Genomic DNA, 21,794 nt, shown 5'->3' with positions numbered 1-21,794 from the left:
GGGATTTGACCATAAACTATTTGCCTCTTCTGGATGTGAAACCTATGGGATGGTAACCAGTGACTTACTCTAGTGCAAGGTGAGGCACTCCATTTTCAACACACCCACCTATTGCAGCCCCGTGCGCCATGTCCCTTGCTGTGCCAGAGGGTCCTTGACACTGGATATGGGTGTTTTGCTGCTGCTTGGCAGCTTGACAGCTGTTTTCAGTGGTGGTTTGCCCTCTTCACACTGTGGTGGCTTTTTCCTTGCGTTGTAGCTGTTCTTCCAGCGATTGATTGACTGGCTGGCTGCACTGTCGGATTGCTTCTGTGATCAACTCGCAGAAGACTCTTCTGGGTCACGCTTCGCAATTCAGGGGCTGGCTTGGACAGAAGTCTCTTGCTAAGACAAATCCAGGCCAGACTTTTCCAGATCTCTTTCCTCAATCTACTTGTGTAGGGCAGCTGTTGAAGTGAATGGGCCAGTTGTCCAAAGATCACCAAGCAGAAGCCTTGAATCCTCTCTCAGGCAGCATGGGGACGTTTATACTTTACTCACCTTGCACTCTTTTCTTTTCCTTTCCTTCCTGCTCTTTGCACTTGCTTCATGAAACTCAGAGTGAAGACGAAGAGACGGATTACGATATGAATGACTCAGATTAAGTGTGAATGCCATGGTGAGCACTAGGACTTCACCCACCTGCCTGTCCTCCCTCTGGCCTCTCCCACTGGTGCATCTTGTTTTGTGTTTGTAGTTGCTGCCTTGACCCTGTTGCTGGGTAGCCGTAGGCCCCTAGACTGCCTAGTGGTCCACTTGTGTGTTGGCTCCTTTACTTCCTGCTGCTGTTGGTCCTCTTCAGAGGAAATGTGTTTTTGTGGCTCTTCTCACAGAGAGGAAAGCAAGACTCCACCAGGGAACCCATCTGCTTTTCACTTTAGAAAACCAGGGGAAGGTAGGGGCCAAAAGGTCTGAGTTGCAGTCGCCTTCCTATGATGGCCACAGACTTTGGGTTGCTTGCTCTTTTCTTTTTTAAACTAGTACGCCTTCAGGAATTCCAGATTGCATGCCATGAAACATAGTCTTCAATCAGATGTCTACAATTGCTTTCTCTTTAAGTTTGGGTGCAGACTTCACATCTGCTATGAGAGCAGGGGAAACAAATTGGAAAGAACTCTGTGTTTGTGGAGAAAGTGGATAGAGTTTCTTTCTCCCTCATAATGCTAGAATTCAGAGGGGTCATCAAGGAAGCTGCATGCTGGAAGATTCGGGATAGAGAAAAGGAAGTGCTTCCTAACACAGTGCACACTCCTGCAAGATGATGGCTTTGAAAGAGGGTTAGACAGATTTATGGAGGAGGAGGAGGAGACTGTAGATAGCTATGAGGCCCATAGCCAGTATTGGAGGCAGTTGCTGGGGAGCGTAAGTGGGAAGATGGTGCACCTGTTGTACTGATATTCTGCTTGTGAGCTTCACAGTGGTTGATCACTGTGATAACAGGATAGTGGACTAGATCCAGCAGGTTCCTTCCAAGAGGAGTCTCCTGCTCAAAAATAATCTTGGTTCTTCGCTTTCTGGAGGGAACAGCCTCATGTTTGCAGGCCAGCCTCAAGACTGGCCTAACGATTAAAAAAGAGCAGAAGGATTGTTGCCATGGCTGCCAGAGCTGTAGCAGAAAGTTGGTCTGGTTCTTTTGCTGAGTGAGCAGACTATAAGTGTGTACACCTTCCCTGTTTTGCCATGATGAAAGAGGTGGGGAGAAGGGTGCCAGGAGTCTGAGTCAGGAGGTGTGAACTTTTCCAATGGCAGCTCTACCTGAAAGCAGCACTGGGATGGGCTGGAAATTCCCTGTGCTTCACACACCCGTAATGTGCCCTTCCTCCAAGTATATAAAGCCCTGCATTACTGTGTGAGGGACTGGCCTTGAGCTACCTAGTGGATTCCACAATCAAGGTCCTGAGTTGTTTTTAATGCAGCTGGTGTGTTGTTGACTCTTATTTCCCCAGCGACAGTCTAGTAAAAGCAAGGCATGTTGTGTTTTCCCCTGCTTGCCCTGAGTGGGGATTTGTCCCTGTTCAAGGCCAACACTATCCATTTTCATCAGTGCTGATGCAAAGAGGAGAAACAGGTGAGGATTTTACAGAGAAGGTCCCTGGGAATTCTTTGGATGAGGAAGAGGCCTAGTGGAAACTGCAGGTGTTGCTGGCCAAATGACGCAGTGCTGAAACAACAACACACACTGTGTTGGCTACAAGGGGTATTTTGCCCTGAGATGTTTTGGTTTCCCAACATGCCAGTGCTATTAAGCAGATAAGGGTCTTTAAAGATAATAATGGTTCATGTTATTATTTGAACTATCTTATCCTTGCTTGGTGAAGCCAAGGAGTGAGGCTCCTTGATTCTCTGGCAGAGCCACTGGGTTCTCCTTAGTCCTCGTCCTCCTCAAGCAACACAGATAGTGGCCTGGAATGTGGCTCTTTGGGTGCCCTTCCCAGGTCCTTCAGTTGAAGGCTGAAAAGTACCTCTGATCTGTACTGCTCATCCCCAGGCGAGGAGGAAGGCAGCAGCTTATGGGCAGCCGAGGCCACCTGTGAAGTGTCAGAGTGCACAGCCTGCCACAGCAACCCCTTTATTTCTTGTTCTTGGCCAAGGTATCTCCAAAGTGACTTGGAGTTTTATGGTGGTTTCTTCTAGTAGTTGATGTCATCATCACCCAGGTTCCAGGCAGGGAGGAGGTAGCCAAAAGGGTTCTCCAACCCTGATACAGGGCAGGATACTTAATTGCTAGAAAAATCTATGAAGCCAGGATATTTACACATATTTCCTTAAGAGTGTGAAGTTATACCATGGAACTATTAAATCTCAGGAACTAGATCCCAATTGCTGAAAATTTGATAGAGGGACCTTACAATTGTCTTAAAATGTGCTACACATTTCTGCCTCAAAGAGGAGAGTGAAGTGTACCCCCTCCCAATTAAAGTGCATAATCCTTCAATATTGTATATACGCAAACTAAGAGACTGATGACTGGACACACCGGAAAGTGGGGTATTAGTACATCTTTCTTTGGAAAAGGTTGACAGGCTGCACTGTATTAGAAACTTTAAATCTAGCACACTCGCCACTGAAGACATCCTCACTGCTTGAAAAACAGTAAAACAAGCACTAAAGGGAGGGCATCAAAACTGGAGCAAAGAACCCAGGCAGGCATGGTTCTGCAGCCTCAGGTTGTGATCTACAACTGTTGTTCACTTGAATTAACCTTTCGGAGGGGAGGGGGATTTCCAGTAGCTGCGCCCCTACTTGCAGATTTCAAACATCATACTAATAAATGCTATAGAGTCATAGAATTGTAGAGTTGGAAATGGATCTCCAAGGGTCATTTAGTCCAACCCCCTGCAATGCAGGAATCACAGTTGAAGAATCCCTGACAGATGGCCATCCAACCTCTGCTTGAAAACCTCCAAGGAAGAAGAGCCCACACCTTCCGAGGGAATCCATTCCACTCTCAAACACCACTAATGCTTAGTGAGAACATAATCAGCAAAATGAGCTGTTGATTGCATAAATGGCCCGTTTTTTAATCCACAACTAGCCTAGCTAGTTTTGTAGGCAATGGGTGAGTCTGGCCTGTTGGCAGTTCCCTTAATTAACTTCCTATGTTTTGAGTAGCAGCTGACTGCCTAGTTCACCATCATGTGCCAAGGTGTCTTGCGTCAGAGAACAAAATCAGTTTGTTTGCCCGTTTTAAGGTTTTGCCTTCAAGAATGCCGGAGTCTTTCCACTGTGTGAGTCTTGCTGGAGAACCTTACCATGCAGAATCTCACCACTTTTTGTTTGTTTCCTTCCAGATCTTGCAGGAGCGAGGTTCAAGGATGTAACTGTGCCCCAGTATTGAATGCTGACAAGTTTTCCTTTGCATTGCCACACGAAGAGGCTTGGCACCAAGAGGATGTCGCTTGTTCAGACCATTTCTGTAGTTCTGGATTTTGAACCCTGAAGGTGGTGCTGCAGCTGAAGCTGGCTGCTTGCAGACGCCTGCCTTCAGCAGCAAGAAGGGTTGTGTTGGCTCTGGTGCCCGGTTGTGCTGATCTTAATCCCATGGAAAGAAGATTTGACTTCACTCTATGCTTTCCTTCCGAAAAGATATAGCGATGCTTTGCTGATTGTAGGGAAACAATTTGGGTTTTAATAATTGTAGGCAGTTCAAGGTCAACATACTTGGTGCTATGAATAAATTACAGCCCACATGTGGGCAGACATCCTTAAGCAGCTCCAGTTGACTGTGGCGGCTGCTGTACATTCCTTGGGGATCTATTGTAAGAATGCACTAGCCCAGACTAAGGGAGGGGTGCATCTTCTTCCCCCTCCCGACCCTGCTTGCTTCAGTACCCAGAGGGTATTCTCTTCTTGGGAAGAAGGTCTTATTTTGCCCACATCTCTAGGGACAGCCTTCCTCTCCAGGTAACTTGCTCCTGCAAAGGTTAACCTCCAATTTTAGCTACACTTTAGGATTGAAGCCCCAGTTAAACAAAAATAATATGGCAAATACCTTGCCTTGCACACATGTGTGCACACACGAAAACACACACACACCAAAGTTGCGTTCTTTGTTTTTAGAAATGCCTGCAAGTATTGCTACCCCCGTGGACTCACAGCACTGAAGATAGACATGGGGGTTGAGTCTTCATGGGTGCTCCATCATGAAGGCTGGGAATGAGAATCTCTGTGCTCAAAAGCATCAGAGTTTGTGCAGCTGAAGGCAGGAATTATTGTGATTCTTTAACAGATGTTTACAGTCATTTCTACATTCTCTTATCTATGCAGTTCCTTCTGATGTTTGGCAAGTACTGTCAATAACACTTGTGGTTTCATTGAGAGAGGCTTGTGGTAAATGTGAAGAAACACAACTGGAGCTTTTTAGTGTACTGTGTTTAAATGAAACCATTAGCATGTCTTTTGAAAATAGGTTTAAAGGAGTATATACAGATCTCTCTGCTTCATAGAGCACAGAGAGGAGCCCTTGCTTGTCTGAGGCTCTCTTAACATGCTACCTATATTTTAACTTTCATTAAGCAACTCACAGAAGCTGTGTGTATACACACCCCTTCCTTTTCCATTCAGATGTGTGGAGTCCTCACAATCTTGAGCATCCCTTGTCTGCCTGCATTTTTGATCTGGTTTTTGGCAAACCTTTTCTGCCCAGTAGATCAGCAAGTGGGCCCTTTGTCTTTTGCCATGGAGACTGGTCTGCACAGAAAGTTGCAAGGCCCTCCTCAACATTGAGTAATCCGTTTGTCTTTTTTAAGATGTTAGCATTGAAATGAATTTACTAAAATGTAATTCTTCTGAAGGGTGAAATGTTTCTACTTTTATACTTTTTTAGGCATCTGTGTTTGATTACTGTAAAGCGAACGCCAATGTGCTAAGAGATCACATTTCGTGTACGTAGAAAGAAATGTTACTGCGAGTGTGTCTGCGTGTGCATGTGTGTGTGCACGCACACATATATGCAGATGCAAAGATGGCTCTTGAATCGGCTGAACAGGCCTTGTTCTCCTTCAGGCCCCACCGTTACTGTGACGCATTCTGCCAGGGCAGCCTGAGTGACTGACTTGAAAGGCCTCCAACTCCAAACAGCCTTTCCTTAAAGGTGGTGCACATGCCTGTCCAGAAACTGCCTTTGAATGTTTTTGCTGTAAGTAGCAAAGGATTTGACTGACACAAATTTCAGGCTTGAGAGGGGGCAGCAGCAAAACATGGTGAGTGGAAGGAGGTGGAGCACAGAAGCAGCCACTCTGTCCATCAAGTGGCCAGTGAACGTGTTTGCTGCTTTGGGGTGGGATTTCCCACCTTGCTGCCACTGTCCCCTTATTTCCTTGGAGGAGGGGATTTTTGATGTTCCTCTTGTTCCCCCTCTGACTTTAAAGCCAGAAAGCGTCAGGAGACACTTTGGAAGGGGCTGAAGCCAGCATCTGTCAGTGTGATGATTTTGGCTGCAGGCAAGGTTTTCTCTCTTCATTGGTTTGGCTTCTTACTGAATGCAGAAAAAGTTTTAGCATGTTGAACAGTATGAAATTTAAGTTGCATCCTAGGATTTAATCTTGCAAGTGTGGAATCTCTTTGTATTCTTCATGATTGTGGAATGTGGTCTGTGGTATAAAGCTTAGCATGTTGAGAACCTCAGCTTCCATTGTTGGCTTAAGACAAAATACAGGTTTCTTGCCCTCGTGATGGGTAATGTAGGCAGTGAGAGGAGAGCTCAGAAAGCAAGTGGGTGCCAGACTAGGCTTTCCTATCCTTTGTGGCTCTGCTTCTGTCTCCCAGAGCTGCCACCTCAGGCCTTTTATTCTCTCCTTTTCCCTTTGTTACTTGTCTGTAGGCTCCTGAAACTTGGAAGCCAGGTATCTTTTAAAAATCAGGGGAAGTATTTAAATTGGCACTGCAGAAGATCACTTTCTTTGGTACAAATTTTAGATTGTACCAAAAACCCTATACCATGAAGTGTAGAGGACAGGAGGTAAAGGGCTACCCAGGTGCCTTCTGCTTCTTTGCTCACGTTTTTAAGGGGAGAGAACAGGTGCTCCTTTCAGCCACTTGCCACTTTCCTCACTTCAGTGTGTCAGTGTCTCTATGCATTATGCAAATTACATCCCCCCCTTGGAGAACTGGATAGATTTCAGCAGCTTAAAAAGGCAAACTTTTCCACTCCCACTGAAAAACTAAAGTGGGCACAGACAACTTTTGTTGCACTGCTCAGCTGTAGTTTAGGCTCAGCTTCGCCTTCATTTTATTCAGTTTTTAAAAAGAAATGTCAGTTATTTATTTAAAAGGGGGTGGGTAGAGCAAATGTGAAGTTTCTCATGTAAACAAGGGGCTTGAAGGCCTGCCCCCCCCCCCGAAGGGATCATTGATTCTCAAGGCGCAAGAGGCCCTGCAATGATCCCTGACAACAAAAGAGATAGATGCTTCAGTTACATCTGTGCTCATTTAGCCATGCAGCTGTCTTGTCTGTCCCATCCCTTGCTGCCATAAGCTGTCATTCAGTCTGGAAAAAACATACCCCATCTCAGACACTTCCCCCTGCAAGAAAGTTAAGCTTAGAGGCACACATACAACCATGGCCTGACACCTGGATGCTGTCATTCCCTGACTCTCACATATTTTAGTAAAAAGTGGGTAGAATGAGTGGAGAAAATTGTTTTTGTCGCAAGAGGAGAGATTGACCCGAGGCCTGCTGTGTCCTTGTAGAGGGTGGGAGAGAGAACACTCCTTTCTCACTGTCAGAGCTGCCACTTAACAAAGTTGAGTGTTGCCAAACATGCGCATGCTCTCCTACCCCAGGCGTGGCAGCTGTTGCCTCTGTTTCATTGCAGGGTTCTTTCTGCTAGTATGCTGGTCTCTGGAGCAAATGATCTGGCGCACTGATATAGGACTAGGGCCAAACTATGCTCACACATAGGACATCCACACCATCAGGGATTCTGTGCAATTGCTACTTGTATGTAGGGGTTCCCTTGCAGACAGCCAAAATCAGTCACCGTCAAGAGGGTAGGACTGGTATGGCATCAGAAAGAGATGCATGGACTCCCTCTGGCTTAAAACCAATAGTTCCCTGCATGTGAGTTAACAGCTGAATTCAAGGAGAAATTTAGTTCCTTTGAAAGGCTGTAGTCCAAGTTCAGTCTTTGTCTACTTCTTGGACCTTCCTTCAAATTCCATTTTTAGTGCTGTTGCTGAACTGAGATATTTTTCACAGCCTGGGCTACTTTACCTGCTTGCAAACAGAAAATGGATTTGAAACAAGCCTTGAAGTGGTTCTTTGCTTATTCAGTGCTCCTTCACTATCTTGGTCATCTCTGAATCCTGCTTTAGAGCTGCCGTCTAAGATGTTGGTAATGCACTTACTTAGGGAAACATGGGTGCCTCAAGCCTTGTGACAACTTGCTCCAAAAACGAGGGCTGAAAGGGCTACCTGGCTGTAATTGCCATGCAGTAGGAATGTCAAGGGCTGGCCTTTCCACAGAACTTGAATGCAAGTTAATGAAAGTTTGCTTGCATCTCAGTGGGGCCCTAATCAAGAAGATGCATTTGCTTGTGAACATTCAATCATTTACAAAACTGAATTGTCATGTGTGGAAAAGTATGTTTTCTGTCCTTCCATAGGGTAGAAAACAGGTCATTGCTTGGGGCCAAGTTTATCAAAGGCAGTGTTTTCACTGTGCTTACAAAGGACTAGATTTTCTGTGCACTTGGACAGGAAGCAAATCCGAATACTTGATGCATGCTTTACTTTTTAAAACATAACTACAAACCTAGAATTATTGCTACTACTAGTCAGGGGGGCTGTGTAGTGCATCCATGAGCAGAGGCACTCCTGTGCTTTTGAATTACAGCAGTATGAGTGGGCTTCCCAGGAAGGGTACTTGGTTGGCTTTTGGTCTGATCCAGGACAGTTCTTCCTACGTTAAAACTTCCCAGGTAGACCAACCAACAGGAGAGGTGAGTTCATCACACTGCCTTCCTCTGTGCTCTGGAAAGGTTGACCGTTTAAAACATTGATGAGGAGAGGCTGGTTTGAAATTAGGCTCTTCCTGTGCCTCCCCCCCCCCAACCCACCAGTTTGCTTTCTGCCAGGGTGGGGGAAGCAATTACATTAAAAAAAATTTTTTTTTTAATGTGGTACAATCTTATCTTCCAGACAGTGGATTAGCAATAGTTCTTTTTTGCACCAGTTCTTTATCTTTGAAGAGTACTTTCTGCAGCAGTTTGACACCTGGCATTGCACCCTTCCCCACCTCTGTACTTTTGGCCTGGCTGTGAGCAGAACAAAATGAAAGATTTCTTAGAGGAGTCCCTTTCGAGACATCTCTAGTTCGTTTTCAGGTGGATGTGTCACTTCTGGAACAAATATATTACTGATATGTGTGGATGTTTTAAAGAAAAGTTTCGTTACACTCGCTCCTTGTAAAGTGCATGAAATAAACGTCTCCTTTCTAACAAAGCTGCCGTTGTGGGTCTTGGTTTCTCGGGCCGGCCGGGGCTGCGCTTGCAGGGCGGTGTCGAAGCGGTGTCCCAGCCTCTTCAGGGCGCAGCCGGAGTTCGGCTTCCAACCTCGCTGCTCCAGCCAACCCACCCGCCCTTCTTCGGCTCTGGTCGCGCAGGGAGGGTCGCATCTTGGCCTCGCAGCATTACTACTACTACTACTACATTTATTACATATTTTATTATTATCCTCCCCCATCTGGCAGGATTGCCCCGCTGCTCTCCACGTGTGGCCCGCTGTGGGGGCGGAGCTTCCTAGCCAAGCTCCAATGGGGAGGAAGGGGAGGGGCAGTCGAGCCCCATCCGGGTTCTTAGAGCGACTCCCGTCATCATGGCAACCAGCCCCACCCCCAGAGGTGGGCTCACCGGTTGCCCAGCTCCGTGGATTGGCGGAGAATTTGCTCCGCCCCTGGGCGGAACCTACTTCTCTACCCGCGCAGAGTCGGCCCGCTCTGAGCTTCCCGGCCTGGCTGTGGCGCTGAAGTGCGCGCGCACCGCGCAGGCGCCGTTTGGCGGACGGGTCGCGCCGAGGGACAGGCTGCGCCGACGCGCTCCGCTTCCTGCGAGGGAAAGTCCAGGCTTGAGACAAAAGGGGGGGAGGCGAGTAGGGAACATCCGGGTCATTCGCCGCCGCCGCCGTCGCCTGAATCCGGGACACGCGCGGGAGCTGCTGCTGCGGCCGCTACACGGTGAGGCCTTTGGCGGGAGGACGCCTAGGAAGAGGCCGCGGGCAGGAGCGGGAAGCGGAGGAGGCGGCGGCGGCGGACTGGGCCTAGAGGCAGCCCGGAGGCGGAGAGGGAAACGCGCGGCGGAGGCCTCTCAGCCCGCGGAGCGGCCGCCTTCTCGGCCTCCTCCCGGGGCTCCCGCTGGTCCCTCAAGGTCAGGCCTGGCTGCTCGCGCTCCGCCTCCGGGGCGAGGAGAAGGCCGGGCCGGGCCCATAGCCGTGTTCCGCCGAGGCGGGGCTGGTTGCTCCGGGGCCGGGCTGGGCCTTCCTGCGGCGGCGGCGATGCTCTTAAGGCTCGCACGGGACTCCTAGGCCGCGGTACTCCTCCGACCTCCTTCCCCCGCCCGCCCGCCCGGTTGTTGGACTTGGGGAGGGAGGAGGCGGCGGCCTGCGGGAAGCAGCAGCAGCGCCCGGGGAGGGGCGAGAGGCTCAGGGTCCTGGGATCCTTCTTTCTCTTCCCCCTCCCCCTCCCGCCTCGTCGGGAAAGCTGACAGTTTCCGGGGCTGCGGCGGCAAAGTCGCCCCAAGACGGTTTTTTGCGGCCCATTCGGTGGCGGCGATGCGGAAAACTTCAGCTGCCCTGACTGGCATCTGTTTTGTCTTGCAGAAGGACCTTGAATATGTCGGGGATTGCGCTCAGCCGACTTGCGCAGGAGAGGAAAGCTTGGAGGAAGGACCACCCGTTTGTAAGTGGTAGCATCTCCCAACTGTGAAGATGAAGAGGAGGAGGGTTTTGTTTCCGGCATAACTCCAGCCCCTTTTTGGTGTTCTAACATTCCAAAAGAACCATTAGCTCAGCAGAGAGGCTTTTTCAAAAAATGAAATAGTTGATAATAAGTGAATAAGCACAGTACTTGATATTGCTTTAGTAAAAAGTATGTAGAATCTGTATTTAAATGCTAAATAGAAATAGTCACCAAGGAATAATATATACATTTTTTGAAGAGACACATTTTAAGTTATTTTGTTTTTTTTTAAAAAAGTTGCACATTGTAAACAAATGATTTTCAAAGGCACCCTGAGTGCCTTTAATCAGGGCAAGTGCCTGTATTCTTTCCAAAATTCTAAGCAGCTATTGGACACTATCAGTGGCTCACTAGAAACTGGCTAGTGGTGAGTCACAACCAATATTTTACACATTTCTGTTCTACAACAAGTAATAAACAAAGATGATCCCTTAGCTATTGCATATAAATGCACTTGATTTCTCTCTGAAATTCTAGTCTCTGAATGTCTTCAACATGGTGATAAAGTATGTACACGGCCACAGTGAGTCTGAAGTCCTAAACAGTGTAATAGCCATTGTTGGCCATACTCAAAGTTGACCTGCTAAGAGTACTGGGCCTAAGGTAGCTATGTCCATTAATTTACATAGGCCTACTGTGAGTAGGACTGACATTGGAGGAGCACAAGGTTCTATGACTAGCCCTTTCACTAGCATACACTGTATGTTGCCGTGATATCGCACATCATCTTCAGCTAACCTTTTAATTGTTTTAGGGTTTTGTAGCAGTACCAACAAAAAATCCAGATGGTACGATGAATCTCATGAATTGGGAATGTGCTATTCCAGGAAAGAAAGGGGTAAGGTTTTGGATGCCTACCAGCATTACTGTTCTGTTCTTGGAAGATAGTATTTTATGTTTGGTCTATACTAGTTTAAGGGTACTTCTGTTATATCAAAATGACTAAATTTCCATTCACGCCGAAATTACTGTTAACTGCAAAAAGGAATCATCAATCTGTGTCCTAGTTATTTCTCAGCTGGATGTTTGATTGGTCATTCTGAAACAGTTTGCTGCTTGTTTCCTAATAAACTCTCATTGCAATGGAATTGAGTGGCCCAGGTGTCTCCATTGGAGAGCATGGAAGATGCTTTTCAGAATTCTTCTCATTCTGCTCTTAACGGGAAAGTTTGTATTGGCAAGACTGGAGTTGTATCTACTCAGTAATGGTAGAATAGGCTAAAAAGGCTTGTATGGAAAGAAAAGTTTAGCATGTTCTTTAAGGAGATTTAAAGCAGCTGTTGGAGAAGCAATATTTTAACCTGGTGTAAATCTTTCACAGTGGATTTGCAATACTTTGCTGTGTTAGTCGTCTATCTTGAAGTATATATGTGTGGGTTTGTAGCTGCCTGATATTCTCATTGTACATTATACTGGAGAGTATGCTAGCCTAGGCAGCTTGGTCCTAGATCACTCAATATTTCTAACCTATGCTATGCTCTCCTGACAGACACCATGGGAAGGAGGCTTATTTAAATTACGGATGCTTTTCAAGGATGATTATCCCTCCTCACCCCCAAAATGTAAGTCAAGTGAGATTAACTCGTATAAACTGCCTAGAAGTATTTTTTGATTAAGCAGTATTTGAATCTTGCAAAGTAAACAAAATAATGAAAGACTTTCAGATTAAGGTTGTTAAATGATGTAGTGACCCTAGCAACACAATAGTTTGCCACCTGTGTTGTGAAATCCATTCCTTTCACAGGATGCTTTCAACAGTGGTCAGGTCTAAAAGTACTTGAAGAAATGTATTATTTCTCTACCAGATTTCTCCCTCGTTTTTGCCTGTACAAATATTAGGAGTCCCTGGAGTAGGAAAACAAATTGTCCTGAACACTGGAGCTCTGTCTTCATTATTTCCTTTGCCCCGTTTTGTCCTGAAATTGTTTCTAATTTCTTATGGATAGAAGCTCTGGAAAGTGGTCCTCAAGTGACAAAACAAAAGCTGTGGTGTTCTTTCACAGCTTCTAGTGTCCCCATGGATCCTTAGGTATTGGGCTGCTCCAAGTTTGCTGCTCTTAATAGTTTTTTCTTTTCAATATTGTTAATAACTGCCTTGAATGACCTTTTGTGCAACAGGCAGAAAAATATTTTAATAATTGTTTTAATATTTTCCCTTTTGGTTTAAAACGAGGATAAAGAGATGATTTTTTTTAAGTTTAATTCTACTGATGTTTGTTTTTTTAATGATTGCTCCCCCCCCCCAATGTTTTTCACTGTTTCTATTTTAGTTGTAAGCTGCCTTAAATCCCTGTTGATAGAAAAAGGCGGTATATAAACAAACATAATAGAAGTGGTATATTACTTTCTAGGCTTCATTGCCTGTTGCCCTTATTTGAATTCACTGTTTTCTTCCCCCCCCCCCCGAATGTTTCACTTAATCTTGTTATGAATGCATCCAGAGGAAATATTTCCCCCTCACTTGCTCTCCACTCCCTCCACTTTAAGCAGGTGTGTGCGCATGCGCGCGCGCCTCTTTCTCCTAAGCTGCAATTCTTTAAATTGTAGGTGGTGGTGACAGCAACAGCTGCTCTCAAACAGCATCCCCTGAATGAGAGTGATGAGCAGTGTGCTGATTGGTGGATCAAAGTGTGATTGTTGCAAATAAATTTACTTGAGGCTCCTTTGAATCAGCAAGGGATTGATTCAGCTTTCTGCCTAAGAGCAGCAGAAGCCCAGCAGATGTATCCCAGTAGGATTTTCTCACCCAGGTTTTTAAGCGCAAATCACCCTCTTCCCTTGCAACCTGGGAAAGTGCAAGTTGCGTGATGCCAAAAAGTTTTTTTTCTCCTACAGTGGAGTAGTCACATGACGACAGATGAAGCCTTTCCACATAATTGCTTGGCTTTATGTCTGAACTAGGTCTTCTCTTGTGCAGGCAAATTTGAGCCACCCTTATTTCATCCAAATGTGTACCCTTCAGGCACTGTGTGTCTGTCCATCCTAGAAGAGGATAAGGATTGGAGGCCTGCAATCACAATTAAACAGGTATGCATTTTTCTCTACACAAAAAAAGGGCTACAGGAGGCTGGGATAGACACTTCCCTGGGTGGGTTTAAATTGAGCCAAGTGCTCCTTTTCTTGGCAAAAATCACAGAAATGCAGTAAGCTAGTATTGCCTGCTCTGAATGGCAGTCTCTCTCCAGGCAGGTAATTCTTCCATCTCACCTACTGTGCATTTCTTGTAGATTAAGCCTGAGACCTATCCAAAGCATATATCTTACCAGTGAACAGTGCTGCCTGGCAGCTGTTGATTCACATAGTTCCTGAGCAAACATGCATACTGAGTGGCGGAAGTAGTTAACTCATCTGGTTGCAGTTAACCTGGGAGTCTTGCTGCCTTGAAACATAGCCCAAAACTTCTGGTTATGTGGCCATCATACTTTTTGCTCTAGAGAACATATAACTGCTATGGGAAGCAAAACAATTGTGGAATCTAGAGTTTCCATAAGAACACTAGCAAAGAGAGAGGCTGCAGTCGCTTTGCACCCTGAACTCAAGTCCCTTTCATAAACATACTTAGGGTTGGACTTTACCTGCCTGGAGCTTTCCAGAAAGCAAGAGTGCTCTCTGGCAGGACAATGAGTTGTGTGCAATGTTAGTCAAACTCAGCGTGCAAGGTTAGTCACACTTGGGGTGGACTTCAGTTGGCTACAGTCCATGTTTCTCCATGACATGAGAAGCCAACGTGTACACCCCAAATCATTGAAAGAGCAGGATATATAATTCAGTGTTCTTGGAAAGGTCTTGAGTTCATGTTTAAGAGACTGTTTTGAGTGGAAAGTCTGTCTTTATTTTTAGAGAGCGCTGAATAACTATGCTAAATAAACAATCTGATTTAAAATAAAAACGGTTTAGTATATATTTGATTCAAATTCATTGTGGCCACACAGGGAGCTTCTCGTGTTTCAACTGCATTTTTTCATGCAGACTTAAAATCTGTTTTGTAACAATACTTGCGTGAAGGGTGTTTCTTTTCTTCTGCGCTCATAGATCTTGTTAGGAATCCAAGAACTCCTAAATGAACCAAATATTCAGGACCCAGCTCAAGCAGAGGCTTACACAATTTACTGGTGAGTAGACTTCACCTGCTCTGATGTGATACCCCTTGACAATTGCAGTCACAGTAGACAGAACCAAATATCCACCATGTCTCTTTCCCTGTCAATCATAGTAGGTAAGCATTTGTGTAACGCTTTGGGGCTAAACTAGACCAAAAATGCAGGAGGCAGCTGCTTCAGAAGTTGGAGTGAATCGCTGCCCTTCCTCCAAAAGTGTTTGTGTTAGGAAGGAGCTGTTGGCACCAGTGATGCTTCTGTGCAAGTAGCAGGGGCTGAAATAGTTCAGTTGGTAGAGCATGAGATACTCAATCGCAGGGTTGTGGGTTTGAGCCCCATGTTGGGCAAAAGATTTCTGCATTGCAGGGGATTGGATTAGATGACCCTCATGGTCACTTCCAACCTTGCAGTTCTTTTGATTCTGTGAAGTGCTTCACCTATGTTAACCATGTTGCTTGTAAAAATGACACCTTCCTAATTCATATCCATACCCCTTTCCATCTCCAGTCAGCAACTCCTGGGAGATCTGTTAGATCCCAGTGTTCTGAGTATTCTGCATGTGGGGTCTTCAGTGTTTGATTATCTAAAGCTATGGGCTTGATACAGAATGCCTCATGCAGAGAGATCTTTAAAAGTCAAGTCACCTTTCTCTTTTTAGCCAAAACAGAGTGGAATATGAAAAGAGGGTTCGAGCACAAGCCAAGAAGTTTGCACCATCATAAGCTCCTGTCATCCAGCATCTTAAAGGAAGGGATTAATTGGCAAGAACTTGTTTACAAAACTTTTGCAAATCTATTGTCACTATGTACAATTAATAGTCACTTAGGGGAGGGGATTGTATGTGTGCCATTTTCCATATTCGCCACTTGTATACAGTTCTAAATTTGCTGAATTGCCCCCCGTTTTTTCATACAGGGTCTCTTCCTTCAGTCTTTTGTATTTTTGATTGTTATGTAAAACTTGCTTTTATTTTAATATTGATGTCAGTATTTCAACTGCTGTAAAACTATAAACTTTTATACTTCTATAAATTCACTAGTATCTCTAGTTTCTTTGCTTTCTGATGCAGGCATGCTTTAAACTGTTTAGAAGTATATTTTGCCTCTACTTGGCTGTAAGAAGAAAAAGAAAAACATGCCCTCCACCCCCTTTTTTGATTTCTACCAATAATAAATTAGGTTGTTGTTGCTTAAAAGCCTCCAGATCCAAAGTCAGCCAGCATCTTGATTCTGCATCACTTCCTTTGTGTTTATGGCGTTTTGTCTGTGTTGCTGTTTAGAGTAAATAAACTTGTTTCTATAAAGCTTTTTTGTCTCACTTTCTTCTTTTAATATACTTGTCACTTTTGGAGTGACCTCTCTTGCAGGCATTCAATAGCTTTGGGAGAGATACCATGCCATGGTCATTCCAGGCAGCAGGAGTTAAAAAAGATCTGCATGAGAACTTGAAAAGCCACCGGTAGTTAGTTCCATGTGACCATACTGCTGTATTCAAGCATCCAACATACAATAGTGCATCACTTGGCTGCTTGGCTTAATAGGATGAAAGGACAAACTAACCAAAGTTTGGTACATTAGTGTTTATTCCACTCCCATGAATATACATGTTGGGGGCAGGGATATGCTTTTCAACATTGCCATATAAGGATTTCCTTCCTTCAAATCATCCTTTTACCTGGACAATAAGAGACTGAAGGGTGTTGAAAATGCATGTGTCAGACCCAGTAGCTTCATTATCCTGGTGATATTCTCATTGGCTACTGTCCCACACCCCACTGGTGACCTAAGGAAACTTAAGAGTGCAGTTTCATCTTTCCTCTTGCCTGAAAAGTGAGGATTTTTATTTTTTGCATCAAGGCACAAGTGACACAGGTTTAATACTGCAATGGGCTTGGGGTGCTTTTGTAACACTACAATTTCAGCCACCTTTGTTTTGCTACCATCTGATCCTCAAGAGGCAGCTCACTGGAGGAGGATGGAGGGGTGTGTGGGTGTGTGTGGAGTCCGGCCTTGCTCCAGCAAGGTAGTCCCTTGTGTTCTTCACCCTCAACAGTATAAGAAGGGTCAGGGTGCCTGCCCATCTCAGCTGGAGCTTCTCATTCAGCATCTGCATTCCCAGCCACCAGGCCACAGCCTCTCTTGGGTATCAGGAGAGGTACTGAATTGAGTGGTGGAGGCGTTACTTTCAGGGAACCTCTCCCAGTTTATTTCCTTCCAACATCACAACATAGTCTACTAGTAGAAACTAGCTGAAATGGTGATTTAAAAGCATGCCACAGTTGCAGCATATGGCCACTACAGCAGAAGAGAGACGGTGAGGCCCCATTTGCTAGCAGTAAGTGGGGACTGCTATCAACAGAAGAAGGTTCTCAACCAACTCTGTATATCTTCTTAACCCACTGGGCTCACCAGAGCAGACCGCAGTCAAGCCCAATCCTAGACAGGCTTTATTTAAAAGCAAACCCCATCACTGAGTTCAATGGGACTTACTTCCTTGTATCAATGCTCAGGATTGGAACCTTGGTTTGTTTTTAGTTTTCTTCCACACAGCTGGCTTGCTGTGTGCAGCACATGTTGCATTCAGGTCCTCTGAGCTGCTACTCTTTCCAGCATCATCCTCATCATCATCCTCATCAGATGTTTCTTCATCGGAACTTTCATCACCAGCAGTTATTCTATGAACAGAGATCAGTGTAATACAAACCAAGAAGGAAAAGGGAAATGAGACACTACTGCTACGTCAACTCAGAAGTAAAAGGTAAAGGTACCCCTGCCCGTACGGGCCAGTCGTGTCCGACTCTAGGGTTGTGCGCTCATCTCGCTTAAGAGGCCAGGAGCCAGCGCTGTCCGAAGACACTTCCGGGTCACGTGGCCAGTGTGACAAAGCTGCTCTGGCGAGCCAGCACCAGCGCAACACACGGAAACGCCGTTTACCTTCCCGCTATAAAGCGGTACCTATTTATCCACTTGCACTTAGGGGTGCTTTCGAACTGCTAGGTGGGCAGGAGCTGGGACCGAAAGACGGGAGCTCACCCTGTCGCGGGGATTCGAACCGCCGACCATACGATCGGCAAGTCCTAGGCACTGAGGTTTTACCCACAGTGCCACCCGCGTCCCGCCAACTCAGAAGTAAGCCCCACTAAATTCAATGGACTTGTTCCCTGGTGGGTTTAGGACTGCAAGCCTGAAGCTCTTACCCTGAAGCTCTGGCAGGCCTGTTGGGATTAAAAAATTCTTTTCCAGAGTCAATATCAAAGGGGTCTGTGGAGAGAAAAAAGCAGGATGGTAAGCTATTGTTCCAAGTTTTTTCTTCTTCGCTAGAACCATATGTATGCAGTTACATCCCATCTTTCAGAATGCAAATTATTCCAAGATGACTTAAAAGTAAAATCAATATACAATAATTTACGAGTACAATGCCAATAATAATTGCCACAGGCAGTTGATGGCAGATAACTTGGGAGTGTGGGGTTGGTTTGTTAGTCCAGCTGGTGTAGTCATTGAGGGCAGGGGAGATGGACAGAGACTTTAGTCTATATTGACAATAATTACTGCATCAAGGAAGACCGGTATCACTGGATGACAGTGAGCTACTAGGCCCAACTCAAGGTGTTAAGTGTTGCCATAACAACTAAATGTTGAGTTGAAGTGATTTAATACTTGTATTTCACTTTTCCAACAACAAATGTTGAACCATTGTTTTCTGATTACGTTGAGGGGGTTTGTGAGATTTTGGAGCAGTATTTTGTATATTGTAGATACCAGCCCTTTGTTGTTAGGAGGAGGTTTTAGAAGGTTGTCAAGGGCCTAGTCCCTGCTCATTTTACTACTGGATTGTTTAAAAGGGCATGTACTTGGTGGTGCGTTAGCCCAGGGGATTTCAGTGTCCCCTAGTTTGTCTTGTATTTCTTGCGTTTGTTATTTCTTGGGTTTGTTATTTTTGTAGAAGTCTGCTAGGCGGTATAAGACTTTGGCTTGCTAGGTTTTTATCTAGAGGTTTTGTGCTGCGTGGTGGAATAGTGGGTGGTGGGGTTGAGGACAGTTTACCTGCTTCTTCCTTCCATGCTTTAAGCATGGTCTGTGTGAACCTGTTTAGTATTGTGGGGATTTTCCTTAGTTTTTTGAGGAGGAATGGGTAAGCTGTGGTGGAGGTATTTTCAGTTATGTCTCTCTCCAGGTGTACTCATTGTTTTGTCTTGTCTTCTAGAATGTATGGGATTATGTGGGACACTTTGTTGGTGATGTAGTATAATTCTATGCTGGGGATTCCCCACGCTCCTACGGGGCACCCAAGTTATGTGGCTGACTGATGCCATATGTTCATCCCTGAAGAATGGAGCAGCTTTCTGACTGAGCACCACTTGATTTCCTGACCATGGAGGTGCGGGGGAGCAAGGGCAATGTCAAGGCATTGTTTAAGAAGACTCAAAGGTCCTCAGAAGTAAAAGTCAGTAGGTTCTTACCTATTTCTTCTTTTTCTTTTTCTTGGGCATGAGCCAGAAACTCTTGTTCAACTTTCAGTACTTCCTCTTCACAATTACAGGCTGCATATTTCTCCAGGAGGTCTTTATTCAAATCAAGGAACACTTTTCCCCATTTAAATTTTTGTAAGACGATTGTGGCAAGATCAGAGAATCCTAAAATAAAGGCAAGAAAGTCTGCATTTTAAAAAAAAATTACAAGGTACTTTGCAGGCGAAGAAGCTGTCCAGCCCCATACCTCCTAGTTGCTTGTGACATTCTGAAATAAATAAGTTTTTATCTATCTATCTATCTACTTCATTGGCATAAAAAGTGCATCGTATACATGGAACAAAATACAACACGGTTAATGAAACATATGAAGAGGTACTTTAGGATAAAACTGTCCAGACATTGTGAGGTACGTTAAGACCTATGGTGACAATTTTATAGCATCACTCAGAAATCTTGCCACATTCTCCAATTAATCAGTTAATTGGGATAGAGGCAGGTAGCTCAAAATAAAGACAGAAGTCCCTCTTAAAAAGTAATTGAGCAATGTGTACATTCGCATACACCTTGCTGTAAGCCTATAGCAGTGCTCAAAAGAAGGGAGGGAATGTGGAGAGAACAGACCCCAGATTCCTCAGCAGATGCCACAGACCCCCAGAACATTTTCAAACTTGCCCCAGTCATCAAGGAAATATGTTTGACACTAAGGTGTGGCTGCACACAGACAGGCATGTATTCATACAGTCCACTTTACAGCAAAGAATTAGACCTACAAGCTTTTCTTCCAGCCTCACCCACAATGTAGAAAGTAGCTGCAAATGCTTCCACACAGGAGAGTTTGCATGGCCGGCCGTAGTTCACTGGATTTGCAGCCACCAGAAAGGGCAGCAGGCGGAGATGGCTTCCCTTCATCTTAGCAAACGGCGTCTCATCCAGCTTTGCCCAAGAGCAGTCAATCACCGCAATTCCATTCTGAGCCACAATCTGTCTAAAAACACAGCAACAGCAATTTCAAACCAGGATGTTGCTGGTTTCTTGCTCCACTAGAGCTGCTTTGGGATCCAGTTAGGATAGCAGATGTGAGTTGCTCAAGACCGCCAAGCCAGACTTCTCATGCGAAGACACTGGATGTGGCCAAATCTGAATAACCAAGGACTCAGCAATAGTACATCGATCCTAAGGTGTGAAGTTTCATCAGCTCACTAGCTTGTGGAAGCATCCACTTGAACAAAGCCCAAAAAGAACACTGGCTGGGAACACACCTCAACCCTGAAGTATCAGTCTTACAGGCTCCACATACTGGCCCTACACATGAGCACTAACAAGAAAGCAGCCCTGTAGCTGGACCAGCCTGTTCTTACAGATGCCTGAGGGAAGCCTGCAAGCAGGGCATGAACACAACAGCACTCATTCAGAGGCAGCAATGGAGACAGAACAAAACAATTATGGCTAGAAGCCACTGATAGGCTTGTCATGAATTTGTCTAATCCTCAGTGAAAATCATTCAGGTTGATGGCAATCACTGCCTCTCAGTGAGCAAATTCCAGAGTTTATTACCAGCTGTGTGAAGAGTTGCTTTCTTTTGTCTGCCAACCTTACCTTTGAGTGGCCTTGAGGTATAGCATGATTAAAGCTCCTGCCTTTTCCCCTCCACCAGGTAGAAACCCTCCTCCTGTCTTTGCTGGCTTCCCCTTTCCTCTAGATGCCTGTAAATACAATCAGGCAAGTATCTAAAAAGGAAGTAAGGGCTTGACCTTTATTGATATTAATACATGTTTCATATTTTCTTTTAACACTATCAATATGTGTAAGAGATTCAGGAACTAAGTATTTACCATCTTAGAGGAATGGCCAGGCTACCCAGAAAAGGCAATCATATAAAGCATTATCAGGTATCCTGGCTGACAGGAGAGAAGCAACACACACAAATTTCTGCTGGGGATCACCTCTTTCTGTGATGTATGTATGATGTTTTGGGGGTGGTCTTGAGCTACAGGGTAGGCAGTTTCAAAAGTCTATATAACTGCTTGCACACCAATGTTCGGGGTTGCTCCTCCCTCCTGCATGTGGTGAGGAGCACCCTGTTGCAACAGTTCAATAAAGATCCGGCTTACTAGCTGCTTTGCTTCTCAATATTCTCTGTTATTTTCTCCTACCGGTAGAGAACCTACATAAGGACTCTATACGGGCTCTTGGATACCCCACATGGGAAAAGGGAGCAGATTTCCCTTCTAACACCTTCCTAGCTCCGCCGGCCCCGCTCACCTGTCTGCGGGGGAGACGAAGCGGGTGGCGGCGGGGCTGAGGATGACGCCTCCGAAGCGCTGTCCGAGGCGCAGCGTCCGCACCAGCCCCTTCCTCGCCAGCCGCCGCCCCGTGCAGCGCCGAGGGTCGCAGTGGCCCAAGTCCCACATGGCCAGCGGGGGAGAAGGCGAGGCCCGGACCTCGCCGCATCCCCGGACGCTGCCGGTACCCGGCTCCGGCGAGGACGACCCCGCCGCCGCTCCCTTGACGGGGGAGGAGGAAGAGTGGCCGCGGAGCGGATCCCCGCCCGAGATGGGGCCGGAGTCGCCGCCGGGGCCTTCCTCATCCTCCGCCTCCGCGAAGGCCTCGAGAGGGGGTCCCGGCCGGGGCTGCCGCTGCCGCCGTTGCTGCTGCTGCTGCCGCTTCCGCCCCATCTCCTCGTGCACCAAGGGGAGAAGAGGCGGATAGAGCGGCTCCCTGACGCCCCGG

The 21,794-nt window shown here is 46.0% G+C and overlaps 3 protein-coding genes across 7 annotated transcripts in view; 2 read left to right on the top strand and 1 right to left on the bottom strand.

The window, feature by feature from the left end:
* PDPK1 (3-phosphoinositide dependent protein kinase 1) overlaps nucleotides 1-8,983 on the top strand; it is a 41,801-nt gene extending 32,818 nt beyond the window's left edge. For both annotated transcript variants that reach the window (XM_083412676.1, XM_083412675.1), the window contains one exon: nucleotides 3,831-8,983. In XM_083412676.1, the coding sequence (XP_083268802.1) occupies nucleotides 3,831-3,860 (30 nt within the window). In that variant the 3' untranslated portion in view covers nucleotides 3,861-8,983. The remainder of the gene's footprint in view (nucleotides 1-3,830) is intronic.
* A 499-nt stretch (nucleotides 8,984-9,482) lies between these two features.
* Nucleotides 9,483-15,893, top strand: UBE2I (ubiquitin conjugating enzyme E2 I). Of its 3 annotated transcripts, none has more exons than XM_083412682.1 (7): nucleotides 9,483-9,713; nucleotides 10,355-10,433; nucleotides 11,248-11,331; nucleotides 11,983-12,055; nucleotides 13,411-13,520; nucleotides 14,526-14,605; nucleotides 15,249-15,893. In XM_083412682.1, exons 2-7 carry the CDS (start codon nucleotides 10,368-10,370, stop codon nucleotides 15,310-15,312), a joined length of 477 nt encoding a protein of 158 aa, XP_083268808.1. In that variant the 5' UTR covers nucleotides 9,483-9,713; nucleotides 10,355-10,367; the 3' UTR covers nucleotides 15,313-15,893. The 3 variants fall into 3 exon arrangements, with proteins under 3 accessions (XP_083268808.1, XP_083268810.1, XP_083268809.1); XM_083412684.1 differs by having other exon boundaries at nucleotides 9,712-9,903; XM_083412683.1 differs by lacking the exon at nucleotides 9,483-9,713 and adding an exon at nucleotides 9,847-10,066.
* A 392-nt stretch (nucleotides 15,894-16,285) lies between these two features.
* On the bottom strand, nucleotides 16,286-21,763 carry TSR3 (TSR3 ribosome maturation factor). Of its 2 annotated transcripts, XM_083412680.1 has the most exons (6): nucleotides 21,327-21,763; nucleotides 19,856-20,049; nucleotides 19,053-19,226; nucleotides 17,787-17,850; nucleotides 17,080-17,264; nucleotides 16,286-16,412 (listed from the first exon to the last, which is right to left on the bottom strand). In XM_083412680.1, the coding sequence occupies exons 1-5, from the start codon at nucleotides 21,737-21,739 to the stop codon at nucleotides 17,096-17,098; spliced, it is 1,014 nt and encodes a 337-aa protein (XP_083268806.1). In that variant the 5' UTR covers nucleotides 21,740-21,763; the 3' UTR covers nucleotides 16,286-16,412; nucleotides 17,080-17,095. The 2 variants fall into 2 exon arrangements, with proteins under 2 accessions (XP_083268806.1, XP_083268805.1); XM_083412679.1 differs by lacking the exon at nucleotides 16,286-16,412 and having other exon boundaries at nucleotides 16,773-17,264; nucleotides 21,327-21,762.
* Nucleotides 21,764-21,794: the final 31 nt, after the last annotated feature.

The sequence above is a fragment of the Podarcis tiliguerta genome, assembly GCF_965153285.1.
Source record: "Podarcis tiliguerta genome assembly, chromosome: 14".
Lineage (NCBI taxonomy): Eukaryota > Metazoa > Chordata > Lepidosauria > Squamata > Lacertidae > Podarcis > Podarcis tiliguerta.
This window is presented reverse-complemented; position numbering and strand designations above follow the sequence as displayed.